Source organism: Felis catus, chromosome E2, assembly GCF_018350175.1.
Source record: "Felis catus isolate Fca126 chromosome E2, F.catus_Fca126_mat1.0, whole genome shotgun sequence".
Taxonomy (NCBI): Eukaryota; Metazoa; Chordata; class Mammalia; order Carnivora; family Felidae; genus Felis; species Felis catus.
Window position 1 is genome coordinate 32995666 of NC_058382.1, and position 23578 is coordinate 33019243.

Here is a 23578-nt window from a genome sequence, read left to right on the forward strand (position 1 = left end):
AAAAGGAAGGAAGGAAGGAAAGAAGGAAGGAAGGAAGTGGGGGGCACAGAGGGAGGAAGAAGAGAAGAGAGGGAGGGACGGAAGAGGGAAAAAGGAAGGAAGGAAGGAAGGAAGGAAGGAAGGAAGGAAGGAAGGAAGGAAGGAAGGCAGAAAATTTGCAGGCAAACCTCCCCTCTTCTCTGGCCTTAGTTCCCCCACCCGTGCAATGAAGGTCCAAGTTCTGACAGTGTTCTCAAGACACACCCAGTACCCAGACCCTTGGCTTCCAAATGTCCTCCAGCCTATCCTTTGCATGTCAGGGTCTTGGCGTCTGCCGGGAGATGTCCAGAGCTGGACTGACAGCACCAGCCATCGCCTTGTGCCCATGGCCTGTGTCACCAAGTGCCATGGTAAGTGGAAGTGACGCCTCCCCCGAGATCAAGTTAGCTCTGATAATGCTCCAGCCGTCTGTCCACCCACTTGCCCTCAGGCGACCTGGCTGGGCAGAATGCAGGGTATGGAGAGAAGCCACATGGCCCCGTGGCTCTTGGAGAGATGCGCAGGGAGTCTGGGTCAGACATGGAGAGAGACGCCTTCCCCTTCGGCCCAGTCCCAGCCTGGTGTTTCCACTGCTGTCCCCCAGAAGTCTCTGAAACCACCAGGTGGAACCCTCTGGGCTTGCTGACTGGCCCTCTGATGGTGTGCATGAGTGGGGGGATGCCTCCCTCCAGCCCCGTGGCTCACTTGCAGCGCCCCGCCCACGCCGTGCCTGCCAACGCAGACCCCACCACCAGCTCCTCACCGCCGGTACCCGGACTCTGCTAGAAGCCTCTTCCTGGCAGCTGGAACATGTTCAGCCCACACGCCAGGCAGGCTGGAAATGCTGGCAAGTTAGCACCCTGGGAACAGCCTTAATGGGTAAATACTCCAACTTCCTTGCCCAGGAGTGGGACGACAGAGGCCTGCTCTACGCAGCCTCCCGGAGATCCCTAGCAGGGTTAAACACCAGCTGCCCACAGCTGTAACTGCCCCTTAACGTCCCCTCTCTTGGTTCCTTTTCCTTTCTCACCTCTCCTCCCCACTCCTATACCAGTGCTTCCAGGAACTGCCTCCTAAGTAAACTACTTGAACTCAAATCTTTGTTTCAGGTTAGGCTTCTAGAGGAATCCAACATAAACGACCGATAACCCAAACCCAACCGATGATTGAGATCTCTTCTAGTTCTGTTTTGTACACATCTCCATAGCACAAGCTGTGTAACAGGAAATATTGGGCACTTTCCTTACCCCTCGTAGGGAAATCACACCGATAACTGTACTAGACAAATACACAAAGCAGTATAAAGAAGGAGGTGGTTACCAGGAAAGGCTTTACAGCGGGCATGACTTCTGAGGTTTTGAAGGATGAATAGGAGTTCTCCGGGTAGACGAAGAAAGGAACGGCATAGTTAAAAATCCAGAGGCACAAGGTATCCAGGGTACCTGAACGGACGGGCAGAGTCTTGTCCGTCCTGCTAAAGGTGTTTCGATATTATCTCGAAAAGGTTGGAGGATTTCGAGAAACTGTGGCTTATCTTCTTCTGATTCACGAGTATCAAATGCTCATTGTAGACAAGTTGGCACACAAAGACAAGTATAAAGAAGAAAATAAAATGACCTCCAATCCGCGGTTAATTAAATCACATTTTGTGTGTCGTCTCTCGGAGGAGACAGAAGAGGAGACGGAAGAGGGAGGTGATCAGACAGATACTGGATGTGAGGTGGCCAGCTGGGAGGCAGTGAGGCGATGGGGATCCTCCATGGGGGTGCTACGGCGGGGGGGAAGGCTGAGGTGTTCGGAGGTGGGTGTTCAGGGCCGGCTGGGTGGGCCATGGGGTAAAAGGAGAGGAGGGAACCGTGATCACTAGAGACATTCTGAGTGTCTCCCTCCATAAACTGGTGGAGGGGACAGGGGCTGGGAGCCGGGAGGCCTGGGTTCTCATTTCAACTTTGTCATTTCCAACCTGTGGGACCTCAGGCAGGTCCCTTGGATCCTCAGAGCCACCATTTCCTGACCTGAGAAATGGAAAGGTGTTTTCTTCCCTGCTTTCCTCACAGGCTTGTCAAGACTGTCCATGGGCCAAAGAAGATTAACATCCTTGGTGGATGGGAACCCGTGGTGCCGGGCAGTCCTGAGACCTTTGCTCAGTCCTTTCCCTGACCTTCTGCCTCTACCCATCATCAGCCCCCAGAAGGCCAGGGCAGGCTCACCATCCTTCATTTCCCGTCCCCTTCTCTCCACATCCTTCACAGAGGATATTTGTCCTGCTGGTTCCCCTGGCGAAAATGTTCTAAGCACCTCCATGCACTACCATTAATCCATTCAGTTTCCATACTAATTGGTGCCCTAGTATGTTCCAGGTATTAGGAACAGAGTGGTGTGTAGGACAGCCAAGGTTCCTCCCCTCATGGAGTCATATGCTACCCAAGAGAAGACATACAAGGAATGAACAAATAAATTTGTGTACTGATGTAATGAAGGGAATAAAACAGGGCAACATGATAGAGAGTGGGGGTGCATTTCAGGTTTGACTGGACAGGAAGGGACCACTGAACTGAGATCTGAACAACTCAGGCAAAGGAAACAGCAAGTGTAAAGGTCCTGGGGTGGGTCTGAGCTTGGAATGTTTAAAGGACAGCGAGGTCATCACGCCTGGGTTTATCCAGATTCCTGTCCATCCCACTTAAGCGTTGTCACTTTTGTGACGCCTTCTTGGATTACCACCTCACCCCTTACTTGCCGACTCGGCTCCAACCAGTTTCCATACCCCTGTGGTTACAACCGGCCCTGACCAATCTGGGTCGTGACGGACTCTTTACACACTGGACTGTTAGCTCCTTGATGGCAGGAACTAGCTCCATTAACCAGCACTGATCAGGCATGTAGCAGGTGATCGTTGGAAGGATGGATCAATTAACCAATAGACAAACAAGGGAATGCATCCGTGAATACCAGGTCCATTTACCTGCTTAAACGTCGCCTTCGCAGATTCCCTGACCGCATCCCCTACCATGCTGTTTTTCCCTGTGCGAATATCACCTCACATACCATAGAATGTGTGCATTTATTTTGCTTCTTGATTCCCCTGTCTCTCCCTAGTAGAATATCCACGCCCCGCAGGGCAGGGATTTTTGAGTTAAGTTGTGCAGGCCTAGAACAGTGCCTGGCACATAGCAGGCACGGATAGGAACAAATGAGTTAGGGGTAAATGAATGCGTGCAGAAATGAATGAAGCCTGATAGAACGAGGGTCAGAACTGCAAATCTGGGCTAGCCTGCCCTTAACAGAGATGTAGGAGTAAGGGTTGGGGCGTGACCTTTCAACCCCGAGCCGGCCAACTGGCCATCACGTTTGCCTGTGTGCCGACCGCGGCAATGCGCTGAACAGAACATTCCCACTTCGTTGACGGAGAAACTCTGGCAGGGTAAGTTTAAATGGCCTGCGGCGGATGACAGAGCTGGTGCTGACTCGGGTCGTTTGCTCTCCCGGCCCCCTCTCAGACGCGACTCTGACCCCCAGTTCTGGGCGTCTCGCTCTCTTCCCGCGGTGGGAAGTCAGAGCCCGGTGGCCCCCGGGAGCTGCGCCTGGCGCGCCGGTGCGTGCTGGAAAGGGAGCGGGCACCCGGGTCCCCGAGTCGCCCCCCGAGCCCGCGCCGCGCCCCCGCCCCTGCCCGGCCCCGGCCACGCTGTCAGTCTCCATTAGCGCTAACAGGCTCCAGACGGAGCGGGCCCGGCGCGGGCTTAATGCAATCGGCGCGTTACCTGGGGCGCAGGCTACATTACCAGCCCGGCCCCCGCCCGGCGCGGCCAGAAGCAGCCAGCGCGCGCCCCGCCGGCCGCCCCGCGCCTCCCGCGCTCCTCCGGCCGCGCCCGAGCGCCACGCGGCGGAGCCCAGCCCCGGCCGGCGCCCCACAGCCCGTCGCGGCCAGGCGGGGCACCCGGGACCGCGGCGCTGCCGGACACGTGAGTGCGCCCTGCGCGCCGCCCGGCCGAGGTGTGCCGGAGACCCCGGCTGCGTGCGCAGAGCGAGAGCGGTAGCGACTTTGAAGCGCGGAGGGGTAAGTGTCGGGAGGCTCCTGGGGCTGCCGGAGGTGGCACAGACCCCGAGCTGGGGGACAGGGGGCAGCCAACGGCACGGGCAGGGTCACCGCCCTGGGAAACCTCCGCCTCCGCGTGTCCCAACCCAGCCATTTGGGGGCGAGAGGGAGCGGGCGAATGAGGGAAGCGCTGTGGGGTCCGGGACCAGACCCACAGGGCCGGCAGGGTTGGTCTCCAACTCTAAGTGCCGTCTCAGTTCCGCGCCACTACCGCTGTTTCCAAATTTTACCAACAGACGCGCGCGGGTCTGGGGGAACCCTGCGTCCGCTCGGTGCGCGCGCTGGCCGCTCTATCCCCGCGCTCCCGGGAGGTCTCGGGAGGCGCATGGAGGGCGGGATGGCCTAGTGACCACATCTTTTCCTTTTATCCAAGCAGAGCCTCGGCGCGCTCCCAGTACGGCTGACGTTCCCCTCGCCAACCGCACCCATGCTTCTGGCGCGGATGAAGCCGCAGGTGCAGCCCGAGAACGGCGGGGCGGACCCGGGGCCGGAGCAGCCGGTGCAAGGGCGCAAAGCCGCGGAGCTGTTGGTGGTGAAAGAGCGCAACGGCGTCCAGTGTCTCCTGGCGTCCCGCGATGGCGACGAGCAGCCCCGGGAGACCTGGGGCAAGAAGATCGACTTCCTGCTGTCAGTGATCGGCTTCGCGGTGGACCTGGCCAACGTGTGGCGCTTCCCCTACCTCTGCTACAAGAATGGTGGCGGTGAGCCCCCTGATGGGCGGGGGTTTGGACTTGGGAGGCTACCTGACCGCAGCAGTGGCCAGGACCGGGGCCGGGATGGAGGAGCTGGGATGCGCGGGAGAAGAGGAAGCACGCGAGCGAGTCTGGAGCGCGGAAGGGTCTGGACGGGGCTCACGGAAACAGAATTGGAGTCCTCAGTGGAAAAGGGAAGTGGAGGCTTGCCCCTGGACAGTGATAGGTGCATGAGGAATGTAGGTGATCTTTTGATGGTTCGCAAGAAGATTTGGGGAGCTCTGGAAGGGGTGCCAGAAGTGCACAGGATGTGACAGCCAGGCACACAGTGATCCTAACTCCAGCACTTTGAGTCTTGGGGCAGGGACCTCTGGGCCAGAAGGGGAGAGAGGATGTGGGTTCCCTGAAGGCACTTGGGAGGCCTTGCACTCCTGGGGACAGAGACTCTGGAACTGAGACCCACAAAGAGAAGCTAATGTCAGAGAGCTCCACTGTCACGTTGGTGCTTGTTTTGATGGAGGGGCCGGAGTGCACAGTCTAGGTAGGAATGGGTCCTTAGGGACCAAGAACTGGCCCGATGCTTGAGGCGGGTGAAGCCTTTGCCCCCTGCCGCCGCCTGGGGTCCTTGGCTCCGATGCAGGGTGGAGTAGGAGAGGGGCCTGGAGAAAACTCCAGTGGAAGTAGCGAGGCTCTCTCCCCTTTCCCGTGCAGGGTGACACGATACCCACTTGCCTGGGATGCGAGTCTAGAGACCAACTATGGCCCAACCAAATGGCAGAGCCCTGGAAGAAGCAGCCTGGGGGGACAGGACACAAGGTCCTAAGACCCTAGCTCCTTCTTGAGGGCCTTTGCTCGGGGGTGCCTAAACCACACCAGTCCTGCGCTCATTTGCTAGAGTTCAGGGGTGCCCTGCAGAGAGCCTGGGAAAATGACGGGAAGGAAGAAGTTGGCACACGGGGGCTCAGCTCTGGAAACTTCTCTCTGTTCCCTGGGCCAGCCCGCCTGGCAGTACTGTAGCTCAGGACTCCAGGGCCTCAGAGGGAGGCAGGGCAGATGTTTCCTTACCTGGAACCAGGTAAAGGGAAAGCTTGTGATCTGCCCCATAGGGTCTGGGACCCAGCTGTTTGCTTCAGTGTTTGCTCTGGACACTTGCTTTGGTGGAGAAATGGGAAACGTGACCCAGAGGTGGCACTCTTCCGCGTTCGGCTGCTGTGGCCTCTCAAGAGTCTCTGGGCAGGTTTAAGAATTCTGGCCCTTTGGACCCAGGAAGGGAGGAAATGCAGACTGCATGTATTTTTAGCAGGTGGGGAGGTGATGGATGGAAGACAGACTGAGAGACCCTGAGATGTGCCATCCAGCATGACCTCAGTGACCATCTGAGACCGTGTGTCCCCAGACAGCAGGAGCCTCTATCAATAATCAGCAATATTTACAAGTTCCTCCCTGGTGTGAGGCACAGTGCTGGGCTCTGCAGGGGTCACCTAGATAGATTCATCACCACACCTGCCTGCCAGGAGCTTCAGTCACCTGAAGTGTCATATGCCATCCCCACGCCACTGCCGCTGTTATAAGCGTTGGGTGAAACTCTAAGGATCCCGGATGGCCAGCCGCACACATCAGCTAGATGGATATTCTGGGGCCCCGCTGACACCGTGTGCTCACTTGGTCATTGCCACCAATTGTGACCACCTGCTGCCTGCAAGGTGACATACCAGGGGCTCAGGGCACAGACATAGCCGATTTGTCACAGGTTCCAATTTGTAGGTAAATTTGGCCAGAAGCTCCCTCTCTTGGGTCTGCTAGCCCTCTATATCACCCACCTGCGTTGTTCGGTCATTTATGGCTTTGTGTATCTGTCACCCACACAGACTGGGGCACATTGAGGGCATAGACTGTCACTTCTTCCTCCATTTCTAATGCCCAAAGTAAAGACTAGATCCTAGGAATGCGATAGAAGGTACCCAACAAACTTCTGTTGAGTGAATAAATGAATGAAAATGGTCCAAGTCCTCAGAGACCTAATGCCTATCCAGAAACACTAACTAACCCAGAGAGGCAGCATGCGCTGGGAGGGGTGGGGCCAGCAATCTAGAAGTTAGGGGCCTTGGCCGTGGAGTCCCGGGTTCCAACTTCTGGCAGTGTGATTTGGGGCAGCCTCTGAAGCCTCAGTGTCCTCATCTGTCAAATGGAAAGAATGGTTTTCAGCTCAGAGGATAAGGACGTGATGATGTGATAAGGACGTGAAGGATAAGGGTAGGATAAGGATAAGGACGTGATAATGCCGGTGGAGAGCCAGGCAGACAGCATGGCCTTAGTAAAGGTAGCTGCTGCTTTTCCTTAACAACATTTTGATGACGTGTGACATGGGTGGGAGAGGTGACAGGCGCTCTAAAGGCCCGAAGAGGGGCTGCTTGGGAAAGATTCGGAGGTGGACTGTGCTTGGAGCACCGCCCCAAGGAAGGGAAGGGAGGTGCACGGACAAGCCTTTGAGAAGAAGATAGGAGGCATTTTATTCGAGAATGCACGTGCGATCATCGATCATCGCAGAGACTAGGAGTGCGGCTGGCGGGAGGGCGAGCCATCAGCGATAAGGGCGGAGAGACAAGTTGGGGCCCGGCCGCGGAGACCCTGAATGCCAGGCTAAGGGGTGGAGAAGTTGTCCCAGTGAATTTCCGTTTCTGGCTGGGGTGGCCATGGATGACACAGGGGAGCGAGGCAGCCTCCCATTTCCGTCGCAGACTCGAAGGCAGATCCTTTTCTCCTCACCCCTCTGGGGGAGCTCAGCTGGCCCCTTCTGAGCTTGATCTCTGCGGAGACCCCCTGGCTGCTCCTTGGGGATCGATTCTTAAATGTAATTCTAACGTCAGCCCCTGAGATGGGCAAGCAGGTGGGCAAGCAGCCAAAAGACCCAAGTTTGAATCCCAGCTCCGTTTCTGTGGGCACAGCCCAGCCCGTCTCTACGCCCGAGTTCCCCACTACAGCTGGAAGTGAGCGTAGGTGACCCCCAAGATCTGTCCCTCTCCAATGACCTGGCTCGGCTCTGCACTTCAGCCCGGACTCACCCGCCCTGTTTATTTCATGGCCTGTGTGCTCCTCTGGTGCCAGTTTGACCAAAGTAACCTCCGCGCCTGGCTGCTCGCGCTGGCCCATACTGGAGGGTGTTTTGAAATGGTAAAAGTGCCAGGAGTTTAGGCCCCCGGCTAATACTTTCTGAGTTAATTCCTGGGAAAGATGGGCCTGCCTGAACATCTTCCCATAGGCCAGCTGCTGGGACGCGCAAATACGGGAAGCTGCCGACGGGGAGTGCCTTGAAATTTCCAGGGTTCGGAACCTTCTCAAACGGAGCGCCGGGCCGTGGGGCTATTTTCAGGGTGCTAGATACTCCCCCTGCACCGGTGGTGGTCTTGGGCCTGGCCGCGCTGACGTGCGGGGAGGCGTAGGCAGATCGACCGGGTGCCCATGTCTGCCTCCCTGCCAGGGAAGGGGTCTCGGCAACGGCCGCTTCAGTTTGAGACAAGTCCTGTGCCGTCAGGCACATGGTCTCTAGGTTCAGACAGACCCACGTTTGCGTCTGAGCCTGACACTTCCTGGAAATGTAGTCTTGGACTCCTCCTCTCTGGGCCTCAGTTTTCTTGTGCAGAGAAGGGGAAAGAGTATACTCTCTCATCAGCGGGGTGATGACGTGTGCAACATAGTGGGGGTTCAATAAATGGACCCGCGCCTATTATTGTTATCATTGGGTGATTTTTAACTGCAGGCTACACCCAGTGGCGTCCTGGTTTCGGAGGGAGCAGAACTAATTCTAAGGAAGAACTGAGGAAGGGGAATAAGGCTGGAAATTAGGCACATCTGGCTCACGGGAAAGCAAGAGGCAAGACCTAGGCTTTGTTCCAGGTCCTGGCAGTCCAGCCTCGCCCCACTGCACTTTCCTCACCTGGAAAAGGGGGATTAACAGTCCCGCACCAGGTCCCGTGAGATGTGGTTCTGGTCCCGGATAAGGTTCTCCTCCCTTCCCGAGTAAGCTGAGCATCTCAGGCATGCACAGCCCTTGGGGGGCAACCCTCTCGGCCAAAATATCTGGGCTTCTGGAGGCTGGGTGTGAAGCGTGGCTGGTACAGAGGTCAGAGGTTTGCAGACTCAATGCCCTCACCTCCGGCCTGGCTGTAGGAGGCCGTCTACACCCTGAGCTTGCCAAGCCTGACCCTGACACTGACGGTTCGGCTCAGGTACACACGAGCCGGCCAGCTGGCGTGGCCCTCCGCTGACGAGTTTGCAGGAAGGAGGTGCTCATCGGGGGCTAGAGCTGAGACTTTAATCCGGGGTCGTCAGCAGGAGGGGGCTCACTGCTCTGAGCTGGCCGTAAAAGATCTAGAGAAGCTGTTTCCAACAAGATGGGATTTCGTGGGGACAAATGCTACACCCTGTCCTGTGGTCCCAGACCCAGCTGCCTAACTAAGGATTAGGTCACCATGCAAGTAGAGGAAGGCCCTGGGGATTTCATTAGCTGCATCCTCCCTGCGACTCCCTTCTGGGAACCATTTATTTAACCAGAAAACATTTCCGATGTGCTCATCATATGCCAGGAACGTGGAGATGAGCAAAAGGCAATCCCCATCTTGAGAGAGCTCTTAGCCTATTGTAAACATCCTAAAAGCTAACGTCATTTGGGGTTCTGTGATTGGAAGTATTGTATCCCAGATGAGGGGGATGAGGTTCTACTGATCTTTGTGAGTTGTGTTGCCTTCCAAAATACAGTTCTGGGCATCCCAAACGCCCTCTTATTTGTTCATTTTAAAGAGACGAGAATGGAGATAGGAAACCAGAACCTTCAAGGAGCTATATGGAAAGCCCCAGAATTCTTAATAAATATCAGGTCAGAACCTGCGAAGTTGACAGCAGAGAGAGAATCGCCCCATGCGGAGGGGAGCCCCAATGCTAGTCTCCCTGCTTTTAACCCCCTTTGCCCTCCTTAAGGGAGCAGGGGTGTTAATCCGTCAGGAAGTGGGCGTTTCTCCTTGCTGGGGATGTTCCCCCGGTCTCAGATCGAAGGCCCGGAGGTCAGCGGGAAGCCCCTAAAGTGACCGTGCTGCCCCTTTTGTGTGGAACTTCCTCCCGGAGCAGCAGGCATTTCTGCAGAGGTGTGCGCCCGTGCTCCTGGCCAATCTCAGTAAAAGTCAGGGGGACTCAAGAGCTGCGAGGCTCCACTTGGGCTGAGGTTAAAGGGATCCTGGGGCCAGTGGGCAGGGGCAGATGAGTCTCGGGGAGGAGGAAACATGAGTGGTCACTGCATGGTTCCAATATCCTACCCTGGGCAGAGTCCGTGTTGACAAACATGAATGATCTGGGCTTCGTTTATTGTAAGAAGCGGAGTGTTTCTCTAAAGAAATGGCTGTGTGAAGCCAGCTGTTTAACTGGCAGAGACTTGGGGGTGGGGGTGGCGGGTGGCCGTGTGCCCGACACCCAGCGTGCACAGCATTGCTTTGGACAAGACTGATCTGTTCCGTTCTCCATGGTGCGAAGGACAAAAAGAAGGTGGAAAGTGAAGGCTGCGGGGGAGGGATTTGGGGAAGGCGAGAAAGCAGTGCCGGCCAGAGGGAGAGGTTGGCTGCCAGGTTCAGCAGAGCCTCAGCTGGCTGTGGGCACCTCTGAAAGGGGGACGGCCACAGGGGGAGTAACCGGCCTCACTCGGGATAGGGACGTGAAGGGTCCGGGGGACTGCCTCCAAGTCCTCCTGTGCTGGTGAGCCTCCAGCAGGCATTCGGCGCTGTGCTCCGTGCAGGACCCGGCCACCGTCCCCTGCACAGGCACTTGTCAACTTGGTGATTTCCAGTTTACAAAGTTGCACTGCGCGCTCTGCGGTGTGACGGTGGGATGTGATTCCCGTTTACAGAGCACCCGCTAAGCGCCAGGTAGTTACTTCTCCTCCATCGTCTCCAATTATCACAGCAAACCACAGATGCACTGGCCAATTCTCCAGCTCTCCAGACCCCAGCGGGGTATCCTACAATTCAGTCCTGACACTGGCGACCGGGAGTTGGCAGACCCCTCAGGTTAAGGACTCAGTCCCGCAAGACTGCCCCCACTTCAGAGGCCACCCATGGGTCTCAAGCTGTCACCTGTGCTTCTGACCACCTGGCTATAACTCAGGGGTTTCCATGATCCTCTCTTCTGGTCAGTAATGTGCCACAGCAGCTCATAGAACTCAGGGAAGCACTAACTTACATTTTCCAGTTTGTTATAAAGGGTATGGTAAAGGATACCAATGAGGAGGTGTATGGGGCAAGTCCTGGACGAGTCTTGAGTGCGGGAGCTTCTGTCCTCATGGAGTTGGGCTGTGCCACCCTCCTGGCATGTGCTGATGTTCACCAGCCTGGAGGTTTTCCAGGTTCCGTAGTTCAGAGATTTTTATGGAAGCTTCATCACGCGGGTGTAATCGATATTAGCTTTATTTGTCTCCAGCCCTTCTTTCTTTCCTGGAGGTTGGAACCTGGGGCTGAAAGTTCCAAGCTTCTAATCAGGGCTTGGCTCTTCTGGTGACGAGCCCCCGTCCAGGAGCTCACCGGGAATTGTCTCATTAGAATGAAAGATACTCGTATCACCTAGAAAATTCCAAGGGACTTAGGAGCCCTGGGTAAGACATTCCTATCACCCCCACTCAGAAAATTACAAGGGTTTGGGGCACCTGGGTTGCTCAGTCGGTTGGGCATCTGACTCGTGATTTGGGCTCAGGTCATGGTCTCACACTTGGTGAGATGGAGCCCAGTGTGGGGCTGTGCGCTGACAGAGGCGTGGAGCCTGTGTGGGATTTTCTCTCTGCTGCTCCCCTGTTCATGTGTTCGTGTTCTCTCTCCCTCTCTGTCTCTCTGTCTCTCTCTCTCTCTCTCTCTCAATAAATGAATACACATTAAAAGAGAAGAAGACAATTACAAGGGGTTTTTAAGAGCTCTGTCTCAGAAACCCAGAGCAGAGACCAAATATAGTAAAACCTTGGATGGCGAGTAACTTGTTTTTCGAGTGTTTCCGCAAGACGAGGCACACGTTTCTAAAAAATTTTAACTTGATAAAGGAATGATGTCTTGCAATACGAGTAGTACGTGACGTTGAATGTCACATGATCACAACGGAGCCAATGATTCGGAGCCAATGGTTCTCCTCTCTCTCTCTCTCTCTCTCTCTCTCTCACTGCGGGATTATAGGTAATCGTCTCCTAGGCTCAGGTGCTCCGTCTCAGGCCGTGGTGTTTGGCAGAAATCAGTGATTTTTCAGGACATTGGAAGGTGCCCATGACTGGCAGTAGTGTATTTTTGTCCCTTCAAAGCACCGATAGACGGTCCTTTGCTTTTCTATACAAGAGTAAGCTTAGGAATGCTTGGCTTCCTTCTAGGTCATTGGATAAGCTCCTTGCTAAAGTCGTGCGAAAAGAAAAAGATTCCATTGAGCCGATAGATAGCAGTGATTCTGTTAGGGATAGTGAAAGTCGTCCTACACGGTAACCCTCCTCTCTCTCGTCTCCCTCACACCAGCCACGAAGGTTTTCCAAGGTAAGCGCAGGTTAATTTGTTTATTTTTCTTTACGTTTTGAATTTTCTTTCTTATTTTGCGTCCTATTACCATATTGTAATCATTTTTATATGAATATTTGTGGGGCTGTGGAATGAATCATCTGAGTTTCCCTTATTTCTTATGGGGAAATTCGCGTTGATATACAAGTGCTTCGGATTTGGACACATGTTTCTGGAATGAATTATGCTTGCAAACCAAGGTTTTACTGTATCCGTATTCCATACTGTGTCACAGGGGGTCTTCCCCGGGCCCTGTGCTTTAGACAGCCCTGCTTCGCCCTCTTTCCCTTCTCACCGAGGCCTGCCCACCGAGAACACTGCCCCCCCTCCCCCCACCCCCGTCACCACTCCAGATAGCGGTTCCCAGTCATTCCCTGTGCAAACGCCCCAACCTCCTTCTGGGTCTGAACGGGCCTCTCGCTTCATTCCTTCTGTAATGTGCACAGGCCGCAGGCCCCAGAGGAGGCCAGAGGCCTGTGGTCTGCAGGGGTGTGGACAGAGCTTAGACATGTATGTGCAAGAGTCCATACATACATGCAAAAGGCCTTGCAGAGCTGAGGTGGGCCCCCCCCCTTCGCCGCCCCATCGTGGCACAGGGCTCTCAGAGGCGAGGGCTCCAAAACGGAACCTTATGATAGAACCGTTATGAACGTGCACTTGTCGAGGCACGAAGATAGAGCATGTTTGATTTAAAAGGTGCAGCCTGATTGGTCGTGTGGAAAACCGTGGCCATGTGCGGTGTCCAATGCCAGGGCCACCCTTGCCCCCCGGCCCCACCCACGTGCCTGCCGCGAGCAGCACCGGCTCTCATGCAGGTGTCACCCTCTCTTGCGCCCTTATGTCTCCTATGCCTTCAGGGTGTTCAGGGCGAGGGCACAAATCTGGCTACTCTCGGCATTGACCGAGGTTTTCTTGGAACTCTGGCGAAAGCCGCAGCCGCTGCTCATCCACAGCTGAGCCACGGGCGCCGAGGGAACAGTCCCACGAGTCTCCACTTCTTGATATATCAGGCTGTGGCCAGAACGCACAGTTGGAGGAATCTGGTCCTCAGCGGACTGGGAAGTGGGTTCCCTGAGGGACCCAGCTCTCCTTCCTGCAGCCCCCCTCCCTGGTCACACTCTCTCTAGCTCGCCCCGGATTCCCAGTGGGCCTCCGCCCTTCTGCCTCCTGCTGAGGGCCCTGCAGACATTCCCTCCCCTTTCCTGAACTCCTCTCATTTGCCCTCCTCATCTGCCCCAGCGCATCCCACTCGGAACCTGGTGCCCCTGGGCTTCACTTCCTGAGGGCTTGGCATTTGTACAGAAGATTCCAGAACCCCTCTCTGACCAGTGCGGTGCCTCTTTAATGGTGAGGTGGCAGGCAGTGTGCCCTGGGCTAGCGGTGATGGGATGGACGCTTTCCTTACTAAATTCATCCGAAGGCCATTTGTCAGAGTCTCTTTTACGGCCCACAGGTCTTTCCTCGGGTGTTCGTGTGTGTCACTGTGCAGAAGGGTCACGAGTGTGCACGGGTGTGCATCTGTGTGCATGCATTTGTGCGAAGACTGCCAGGAGCTGAGAGCCTCAGGAGATATGCCCTGTGGGTGCTTCTCCGGGTCTGTACACCAGGACCTGCGTAACCAGAGCATTCCAGAATCAAGACAGGGTTGTGGGCTGTGGCCTCTGAGGTTCTCAGCTCTCAGACCCTGTGCAAGGCCGGTGGCAGCTGGTACTGTCACGCGTGAAGATGTAGCAGGGCCTTGGGGATGTGGTGGTTATGGGCCTTGCAGGGCAGTAGCTTCTGGAAAGTTCGCAGTCCAGCCTCAGTTTCCCAGGAGCTGCTGCGGGGCTGTTTCTAAGCGAGGCCTCCTCGGCTGACCTCAGGCATCCCTGAAACCCCTTTCTGGCTCTCCAGCCCTGCCCCAGCTTCCTCCAGATCTTTCTGCAAGGGGGCTTGGACCAGCCAGCTGGTCAGTGTCTTCTTTCGGAATAAGGCACTGGCCCCTGGGCAGCTTTCTGGTTTTTATTGACACTCAGCTGCTCCATCATTCTGGAGTGTTCTTGGGCTATTTCCTCCTGAAGCAGTGGCTGGGCTCACATCACAGGCGCTCACAGAGAAGAGCCTCGGGCTTGTGCAGACCTGTCATCCTCCCTCCTAATCTCCTCTGCTGGCACTCCCAGCCGAGCCCAAGAGGAGACGAAGGTCCAACTGGGCAATTTACCTACCTGTTGTAAACCTGTTGTAAACCTCCGGCCACCCGGAGGTTTGGCGTGGGGGACACTGGCCCGAGTGAGACGCCTGGTTAGTTGGCTGACGCTGCTCTTTCCCTTCGTTGTGGAAAAGAACGCCAGTGTCAACATCTGAGCCGTGAGCCCCGCTCTTTCCTTCCCCGCCGTCCCCCGGGCCACCGACCTCAGTCTTCAGACCTATTCAACAGTCAGATGCGTCTGTTTCCCCTACTCTCTGGCTCCCGTCTCCCGAGGGCAGTAGCAAGGCGGTGGGAGACAGAGTGGGGCTCAAAGGGATGTCCAGATTATTCTAGTCTGGACAAGCAACTTAACCTTTCTTAGCCTCAGTTTCCTCATCTGTTGAGTGGAAATAGCGGTAATTATGTCTCAGGGATGATTTCAAAAGAAGAATTACATAAAAGCTCAGTGTGTGGCTCGTCATATAACAGATGTTCACCAATGTCACCATCACCACCACCAACTACCTCTGTCACATTACCAGCGTCAGTTCCATCACCACCACCATTACTGCCAGCACCGTGGACAGACGAGAGCTCAGGTACCAGGTCGGCCCTCTCTGCGTGTGGGAGAGGGAGAAGGACAAGGTGGAGTCTGAAAGCAAGAAATGAGGAGGGGACGAGAGAGGGTGGCACGTGGGCATTCAAAGAAGTCCAGCAGGGAGCAGGGGATGGGGTATTGGACCAGTATATATGACCAACTGACGAGATGGTTAAGCTGGCCCCAGATCCCCAGTTCCAGGACAACCTCCCCTCTGAGACCCTGTTCAGCCTCACGTCCCTCACTGAAGCTGGAATATTCTGGCGTCTACAAATTATGTTGGGAATGGCTCTGGAGCTCTGGAGGCAGGCAGACCTAGGGCCAAACCCCAGATCCATCACTTACTGGCTGGGTGACCTTGGTCAAGTCACTGGATTTCTCCAAGCCTCAGTTTCCCCCTCCGAGAAATGGGCATAGCAGTTGCTACCTCAGACTTAGGGTCGATGGGATCACGGATGTCCAGGGCCCAGTGCCTACATGATACGTAGGAGGGACTCACTTCCTGCTAGTGTCTTTCCTGTGCCCACAGTGCTGGTCCTTCTCTTGCTTCGGAAGGGACTGGATCCCAGAGCACTGGGGCCGACACTTCACGCTTTGTCCTTAAGATCCCTGGGCTTCCCGAGGAGCAGCCCTGGGAAGAAAGTGGGGGCTCAGTCTGAGTAAGTGAGACTGGGTGAGTTTGAACCTGGGGTGCCACGTGACTTTGGCATAATTCTCCGCTAGCTTGGAGCCTCAGTTTCCACGTCTGGAAAATGGAGATAGCAATCATCGCTGCATCTCAGGGTCACTGTGAAGGTCGAATGAGACCTTGCATGGAAAGCACCTGGAACACAGCGCAGGATGTTATAGTCCTCCTGCTACTGTCATTAAATATTTCCCGGCTTCTGCACTTTCCTGGTGTGGGCGGGCCAGAGAGTGTTTGGTTTCCAAGGTTACTGCATCTCCGCCAAAGGCCAGAGGCGGGGACGAGTGTGGATCTGGCCTGGCCACCTCCAGCTGCGTCAGGAAAAGGAGCTGGCATTTTGCTTCGGTCACGCTGGCAGCCTGGGCTGACATGGCACGTATCCCAGTGAGTCACCTAACGGCGTCAGAGCCCGGTAAGCTCGCCCCAGGCTGCCGGACACGCTGAGCATCATCTCTGAGACTCACACACGTCTCATCCCAGCAGGAATTCTCTTGGGGATGAGTTGCCGCCCATGGCCAGGGGCTCTCACTGGTTTCTGCGATGCTCTGGGTGGGTTTCTTCCCTGGTCAGACGCTCGCTCTAGGGATTATTTGCCTTCAGTCGCCTGTAGCAGGGGGAGCCTGATGTGTTCGAAGACCTGAATGTGAATCCTGCTTCTGTCCCTTACCAGTAGCAAGAACAGGCCTGATTCAACTCCTTTCTCTGCCCTCAGTTTCCCCTGGAGGTGGGGGACATAATGACCCTGTCTGATCATGTCTCTGAGCAGCTGTGAAACTAATAATCCAGTGAGATTGTGACCTGAAAATGAGGCAAATATAAGCAAAGTTAGACACTCAATCGTGTGCGGCTTTGGGCACTGTCTCTCCCTCACTGATGTCAATTTTCTGACCTTTAAAAGGAGGGTTTGGGGCAACTGGCATTCCCCAGAGTGGTGATCCATGAAAGAAAAGGTTCTGCATTTAAATGAATTTGGTAAAGACTATACCTCTAAGCGTCTTCATGGTGCTTCATGGTGCGTGCCTATGTGTATCCAAGGCCAGAAGAATCCTGCCAGGAACAAGCTCGCTCAGCTTTGATTAACCCAGATTTTACTGATTTGACCACACAACCTCATTATCCCAGTGATGGTTTTTCCTGGTCCCACAACAATTACTGTTACTCTTACTGTTACGATTATTTGTCTTGAGTGCTCTGTGTTAAATCTATTTCCCTACCACAAAACACCCCTTGGGAAGTGGCCGGGGAGCAGATAAATGAGGACACTTAGGCTCTGGTAGACATTGATCCAAGCAGGTGCAGGGGGCAGACGCAAGGCTGGCCAGGGGTCCAGGGAGTCACGCTCTGCCTCTGTGTCCTCCAGGTGCCTTTCTGATCCCGTACACCCTGTTCCTTATCATTGCTGGGATGCCCCTGTTCTACATGGAGTTGGCTTTGGGCCAGTACAACCGAGAAGGGGCAGCCACGGTGTGGAAGATCTGCCCATTTTTCAAAGGTAAAGGATGGGTGCAGGGGAGTCAAGCAGTGTCCAAAAGATTTCCTTGGTGCCCCTGGAGAAACTGCTCCAAAGGTGGGATCCGAGGGGTAGACCAGCTCTCTTGTGGGATTCGTAGGTATCGGCAAGGTCAAAAGCATCCACCATTGCAAGCTACATGGAGAGCCCTTGGTGTGTCAAGGCCAGCTTAGCCTAGAAAGTCTGGGAGCCTGGGTACCAGTCGAGCCTCCGCTGCTGACTGACCAGAGGGTGTCTGTTTCCTGTATGGGAAATATTTACAGAAGTGCTAGAAGTACTCAACACATATGCCTCTACTCTCCCCTCTTGCTCCCATGGCAGACATGATAAATAGATCGTAGACCTTTCTGGGCTCAGCTAGGAAATTGTCTCACAGTCCTGAATACAGCAGCCACGACTAATCGATCACATCTGGGACAGGTGATGAAGCCTGCTTGCATTTGGGACTCGGAGCACGTCTGGGAAAAATAGCCATAGCAGCTGCCATTTCTTGGCCGCCATATGTCTACGAGAAGGGTATGGAATCAGAATTTGTGTCTCCCAAGCACTGCTTAGTGAACTGGGCCCAGGTGGCACTGAGGGCCAATATGATTCTTAATGAGCCTCTTCTCAGCTGACACCTGTCTCCCGACTGCCTTCTATGTACTCAGTCGTGTAGTAGACACAGGCTGGTAAGAGGCTTATGAGACGTGTGTATTAGTTAGGATTTTTTAGTTTAAGTTCCAGAAATCCCGCTCAAGGTGGCTTTAATGTAAAAAGAATTTTTGGCTTATGCTATGGTTCAGTCCAAGAGTTTCTGCTAGCTTTGGGTACAGCTTGATCCAGGTCCTTGAGCAGTATTATCTGGAATCTCTCTCCACCTCTCTCCGTCTGAAGTCGGTGTTAGCATCCGTCTCAGGCATATTCTTCTCAGGTGCTAGCAAAACCGGCCATTAACAACAAGATTAAATCCTACCAAGTTTACCAGTGACAGAGTAAATCGAAAACACCTTTTTATCATCAGTAAAGATCCCAGAGAAGACTCTCATTGGCTTAACTTGAGTCGTATGTTTGCCTATCAACCAATCCCTATGGCTGTGGGGAAGCAGAACTCTGGTTGGCCAGGCCTGAGTCGTGTGTCTACAGCCAGATCAAGGAAGTGAGGGATTAGCCTCACTCAAACCTCACATGCTAAGAACACTTAAGGCTACTCCCTGAATCAATATTGCACAGGCCAAAAAAAAAAAAAAAAAAAAAAATGTCTACTGTAGGCAAAAGCCCTAGAACTGGCTAGCCCAAGAAGAGCTTCCAGCGTATTCAGGAAGATGAGATTGGCCCACGCATGGAGCAGATGGTTGAAAGGAGGGCCCAGAGAACACACAGGACTGAAGTGCTAATCAGGGACTGCTTGTTTGGGGTTTCCCAGAGCACGTCCTGAGACAAGGATTTGTGGAGGGAGTTATTTGGGGAGTCGATTCTAGGAAAGACTGTGAGGGACAGAGGGAGGGTGTCAGCCAATAAAAGGTGTGTCAATCAAGCCTGTTCCACCATGGAGCAGGGGCCCATCCCACTGGGAGAGACTGTTAGCATGCCTCACGCTTACTCGGCCCAAGGGGTGAGGGGTCTGGGATACTCACCCTCTGGTGCCTCCATACACTCCGGTATGTATGCTCTGGCTGCTCCCTGGGGACATTAGGGTCCTGACACTTCTGGCCCGCCTGAGGAGTGGGCAAGAGAGGCAAGAGAGAGCACTCAGACAAAGGGGTCGTGGGCTCCCAGGGCATGGAGGTGAGGCTCTGACAACCTGCTGCAGAGAAGGAGGGGCATAGGGGTTGGGTCGTGCCATGGTTGGAGCTGGCTCCCCGAGAGAGGTGGCTCTGGGGCTGGGCCCGGGGAAGCCCACGCCTGATCCCTCTCTGCCCCCGCCCAGGAGTTGGCTACGCTGTGATCCTCATCGCCATCTACGTTGGCTTCTACTACAACGTCATCATCGCCTGGTCTCTCTACTACCTCTTCTCCTCCTTCACCCTCAAGCTGCCTTGGACCGACTGCGGCCATGCCTGGAACAGCCCCAACTGCACCGACCCCAAGCTCCTCAACAGCTCTGTGCTGGGCAACCACACCAAGTACTCCAAGTACAAGTTCACGCCGGCAGCAGAGTTTTACGAGTAAGTCATCGACCCCTTGTCCTATTCACTCGGGCGCACCGAGACCTGTGCGGGGCAGGACCTGGGCCGACCACTAAGGAAAACCACCCTGGTCGGCATTTGTAGGGGGCACTGAGAAGCCACCACAGGCCTGACCCTGGGCTGGGAGCTGAGGATACAGCCCTGGCCAGGGCAGTGGAGGACCCTGTGTTCCGGCACGGGAGAGTGGGGGTGTGGGGAAATACCCTAGTAAACATGTAAGGAAGCAAGAACGTTTCTCTAGAGAGTCGACGTGCCCTTCAGGAAAGAAAACACATTTTAGGGAGTGTAGGTGCTCTTAAAGAACGAAAACCAGGTATATGGGGGGAAAGGACCATTAGCTCGGGTGGCCAGGGAGGGCTTGTCTGAGGAGGTGACATGAACACTGATGAAGCCAGCCAAGGGAACATCTAGGGGCTCAGCCAGCAGCTGATGGAACTGGAGCTTGAACCCAAATGGAACTGGTCCTGAAGCTGCCATGTGGCCCACCTGCGCTGCTGTCCCTCTGGGACTTCCAGGTTGAAGGTTGTCAGTGAAATTCAGAAAGCGGGAAGCAGGCCAGCTATGTGCGGCTCAGGGGAAGTATGTGGACCATGTGTGCCTGAGAGGCACTGACTGGTGGTAGAAGACAGAATATCTTTTTTAAAAAGACGTGTTTTATGTTGAAATCATTGTAGATACAGAAAAGTTGGGTAAGTAACATGTAGAGCTCTTGTACACCCTGCATTCAGTTTCGTCTGTCGACACCTTATATAACCCTAGTGCAATGATTGAAATCTGAAAATTAGCGTTCATATACTGTTAACTAACCTGCTAAAGGCCTTCTGTCAAATTCGTCAGTTTTCCCACTAATGTCCTTTTCTGGTCCAGGATCCAGCCCAGAGTGCCACGTGGCATTTAGCTGTCCCTTCCCCTTAGTCCCTAGTCTGTGAGAGTTCTCTGGTCTTTTCTTGAGTGTCATGACCTTGACACTTTTGAAGAGTACTGGTCAGTTATTCTGTGAATTAGCCCTCAGTGTGGGTTGGTTTGCTATTTTCTCCCGATTAAACTGAGGTTAGGCATTTTTGATAAGAATACCATAGAGATGATGCTGTGTCCTTCTCAGTGCGTCGTATCAGGAGGGACACGATGCCTCTTATTACTGGGGATGGTAACCTTGATCACTTGGCTAAGACGGTACCTGCCAGCTTCCTTCTGTGTGGAGATACCATTATTCCCTTTGTAATTAACAAGTGTCTTCTGGGGGAACCTCTCGAGGTTATGTAAATATCTTGTTTCTCATCATCCTTACCCCAAATCCTCAGCATCCTTCAATGATTCTTGCCAGCAAAGATTATTATCATAGCGTTTGCTAATTGTGATTCTCCGTTCCTATCATTCCCTCTAGATTAATTGATTGGGATTCTTTTGTAAGAAAGAGTTGTCTCTTTCCCCCTATTTATTCCTTCATTCTATCATTTACTGATGCATTTTTCATTGAGATATAATTCACGTATAACTTCATACTAGTTTCACGTGTACAATGATTTGACACATGTATATATTGCAAAATGATTCCTACAATAAGTTTAGTTAGCATTCATCACTACCCACAGTTACAAATTTTTTTTCCTTGTGATGAGAACTTTCAAGATCTGCCCTCTTAGCAACTTTCAAATATACAGTAGTATTGTTAACTGGACTCATGACGCTGTACATTACATCCCCATGATTTCTTTATTTTATAGCTTCTGGAAGTTTGTACCTTTTTACCACCTTCACCCAGTTTGACCATTCCCACCCCCTGCCTCTGGCAACTACCAGTTCGTTTTCTTTATCTTTGTAAAAAATGTTTTAGTTTCCACGTATAAGTGGGATCCTATGGTATTTGTCTTTCTCTGTCTGACTTATCTCACTTTGCATAACACCCTCCAGGGCTGTCCATGTCGTCACAAATGGAAGGATATCCATTTTTTTCACGTGAATATTTTATGTATATAGATAAATTTTATATTTTATATACACTTACATAAATTTTATATAAGTATAAAAATATCATATTACATATATATTTTGTATTGTATGTGTATATATATCTAATACATATATACACAATACATATATACAACACACCATAGTTTATGTGTGTGTGTGTGTACGTGTGTGTATATACATATGTGTATATCACACTTTGTCTCTCCATACACACACACACACACACACACACTCACTCCATCATTTGTATACATTCATACATCCATGGATATCTTGTTTCCATGTCTTGGCTATTATAAATAATGCTGTGAACACAGGGGTGCAGACATCTTTTTGAGTTAGTGTTTCCACTTCCTCCAGATAAATACCCAGCCGTGAAATTGCTGGATCAGCTAGCAGTTCTATTCGTAACTCTCTGAGGAGCCTCCATACTCTTTCCCACAGCCGCTGCACCCGTTTGCATTCCCGCCAACGGTGCACGAGGGTTCCTTTTCTCCACATCCTCATCAGCTCTTGTTACCTCTTGTTTTTTTTGATGGTGGTCATTCTAACAGGTGTCAGGTTCTGATATCTCATGGTGGCTTTGATTTGCATCCCCTCCGTCATTCATTGACATCTGTACGGGCTCGCGGAGAGTTGTTTTATTCTGTGGTTTTCATCCAGAACCGTCAATATTTATCTGTGGTTCCCCTGTCATCCTCAACTCCATCCTTTTATGTCTTGAGGTCAACTTGGTTTTGGTCACCTAATGTGAAAATGTTTGCACGTCGGGCTCTTCAGAACGCAGCTTGTGTTGTCTTTTTCCCTCGGGCGGGGACAAGCCCCGTTTTAGCAATCGAGACACAAGTGTTCACAGATAAGCAGGAAGTCCTGTTACAAGCTGTGGGGTGGGACAGGGAAATCTCACCGGGACCTCACTCGTGAGGCGTACGGGGTCTGGAGTAGGCTGTGACAAGCTGCTCTGTAAAAGCCAGATAGCAAATATTTGAGGCCTTGAGGACCATATATGTCTCTCGCATATTCTGCTTTGTTTCATTTTATCCTTTCCAAAGAGAAAGACCCTTCTTAGCTCACAGGCTGGACTTGGCTTGGGGGCCACGGCTCGCCGACTCCTGGTCTAGAGCAGTGCTGCCCTGCGGTGATAGGAATGTTCTCTACCTGTGCAGCTCAAGAGGGGGCCACGTGTGGCCAGTGGAGCCATTGAAACATGGCCAGTGTGACTGAAGAGTTAAATTTTTAAATTTTATTTAATCTTCGTCAATTTACCTTTAAAGAGCCACATGTGGCCCGTGGCTACCACGTTGGATAGTTCTGGTCCAGAGGATGAGAAAAGACAGATTCATAAAAGACAAAACGCGAGGACCAGCTTCCTTCAGTGCTATGGATTCTCTATACCGAGGCCCTGGGGATGCGTCCTGATTGTCTGGAGACTGGGCTTATCCTAGGCCAGTTTCCATCCCTTCCATCTCAGGGCAGTAGGGCCAAAGAGATACAGTTTGGTTAAAAGTGGCCTCTGGAAAGCCTTGCGCCTCCTGGGGCTTGGGAAATTAGGCGCTCAGGGCCTAGGAGCTGCCCTCAACGAGCCAGTGCCGAGAACTTGCCGGTCCCTGACCTGCATGTCCCCTCCACCATCTATGTTTCCTGTGGGTTTCCAGCAGGCATGTGCGAAATGACATAGGTGTGGGACTTGGAGGGGAGCGGGTCCAAAGTTGTCATCAAATGCAGATTGAAGTACATCTGAAACCCCTCGAGGACTGAGGCGTGCCGTTGCTTAAAGCAAACATCCGTTTACATTAACAGTGTTATCCCTGTCTCCCTCCCCATCACACACGTGTGTCCAGCTTTCTGCTGACTTCTTTGCATGTGTTATTTCAATTTAAGCCTCACCCCAACCCCATGAGGTTTCTGTAACTACCCCCCGCCTCCCCAAATGCACGCACGAGGAGGCTGTGAATATAAGCACTGCCCCAGGGCCCCACGGCCAGTACTGCACAGAGCCAAGATTTGGGCCCAGGCAGCTTGTGCTATAGGCCGTGAGTGAACACCTGCCCCTGCTTTGCCCCTGGGACCCTCCCTCTCCCCACCCCAGCCCCTGCCTCGCCAGACAGTGA

General features: G+C 53.4%; 1 protein-coding gene across 3 annotated transcripts in view; it reads left to right on the top strand.

Annotated features, from left to right (window-relative positions):
• Positions 1-1813: 1813 nt before the first annotated feature.
• Positions 1814-23578, top strand: part of SLC6A2 (solute carrier family 6 member 2) — a 51913-nt gene continuing 30148 nt past the window's right edge. Inside the window, exons 1-4 of one of the 3 annotated variants that reach the window (XM_045045425.1) lie at positions 1814-4075; positions 4491-4815; positions 17179-17310; positions 19238-19475. In XM_045045425.1, coding sequence (XP_044901360.1) covers positions 3467-4075; positions 4491-4815; positions 17179-17310; positions 19238-19475 — 1304 coding nt within the window. In that variant the 5' untranslated portion in view covers positions 1814-3466. Of the gene's footprint in view, positions 4076-4119; positions 4387-4490; positions 4816-17178; positions 17311-19237; positions 19476-23578 lie in introns of those variants that run through there. The other 2 variants (XM_023245163.2, XM_023245162.2) reach the window with 2 other exon arrangements.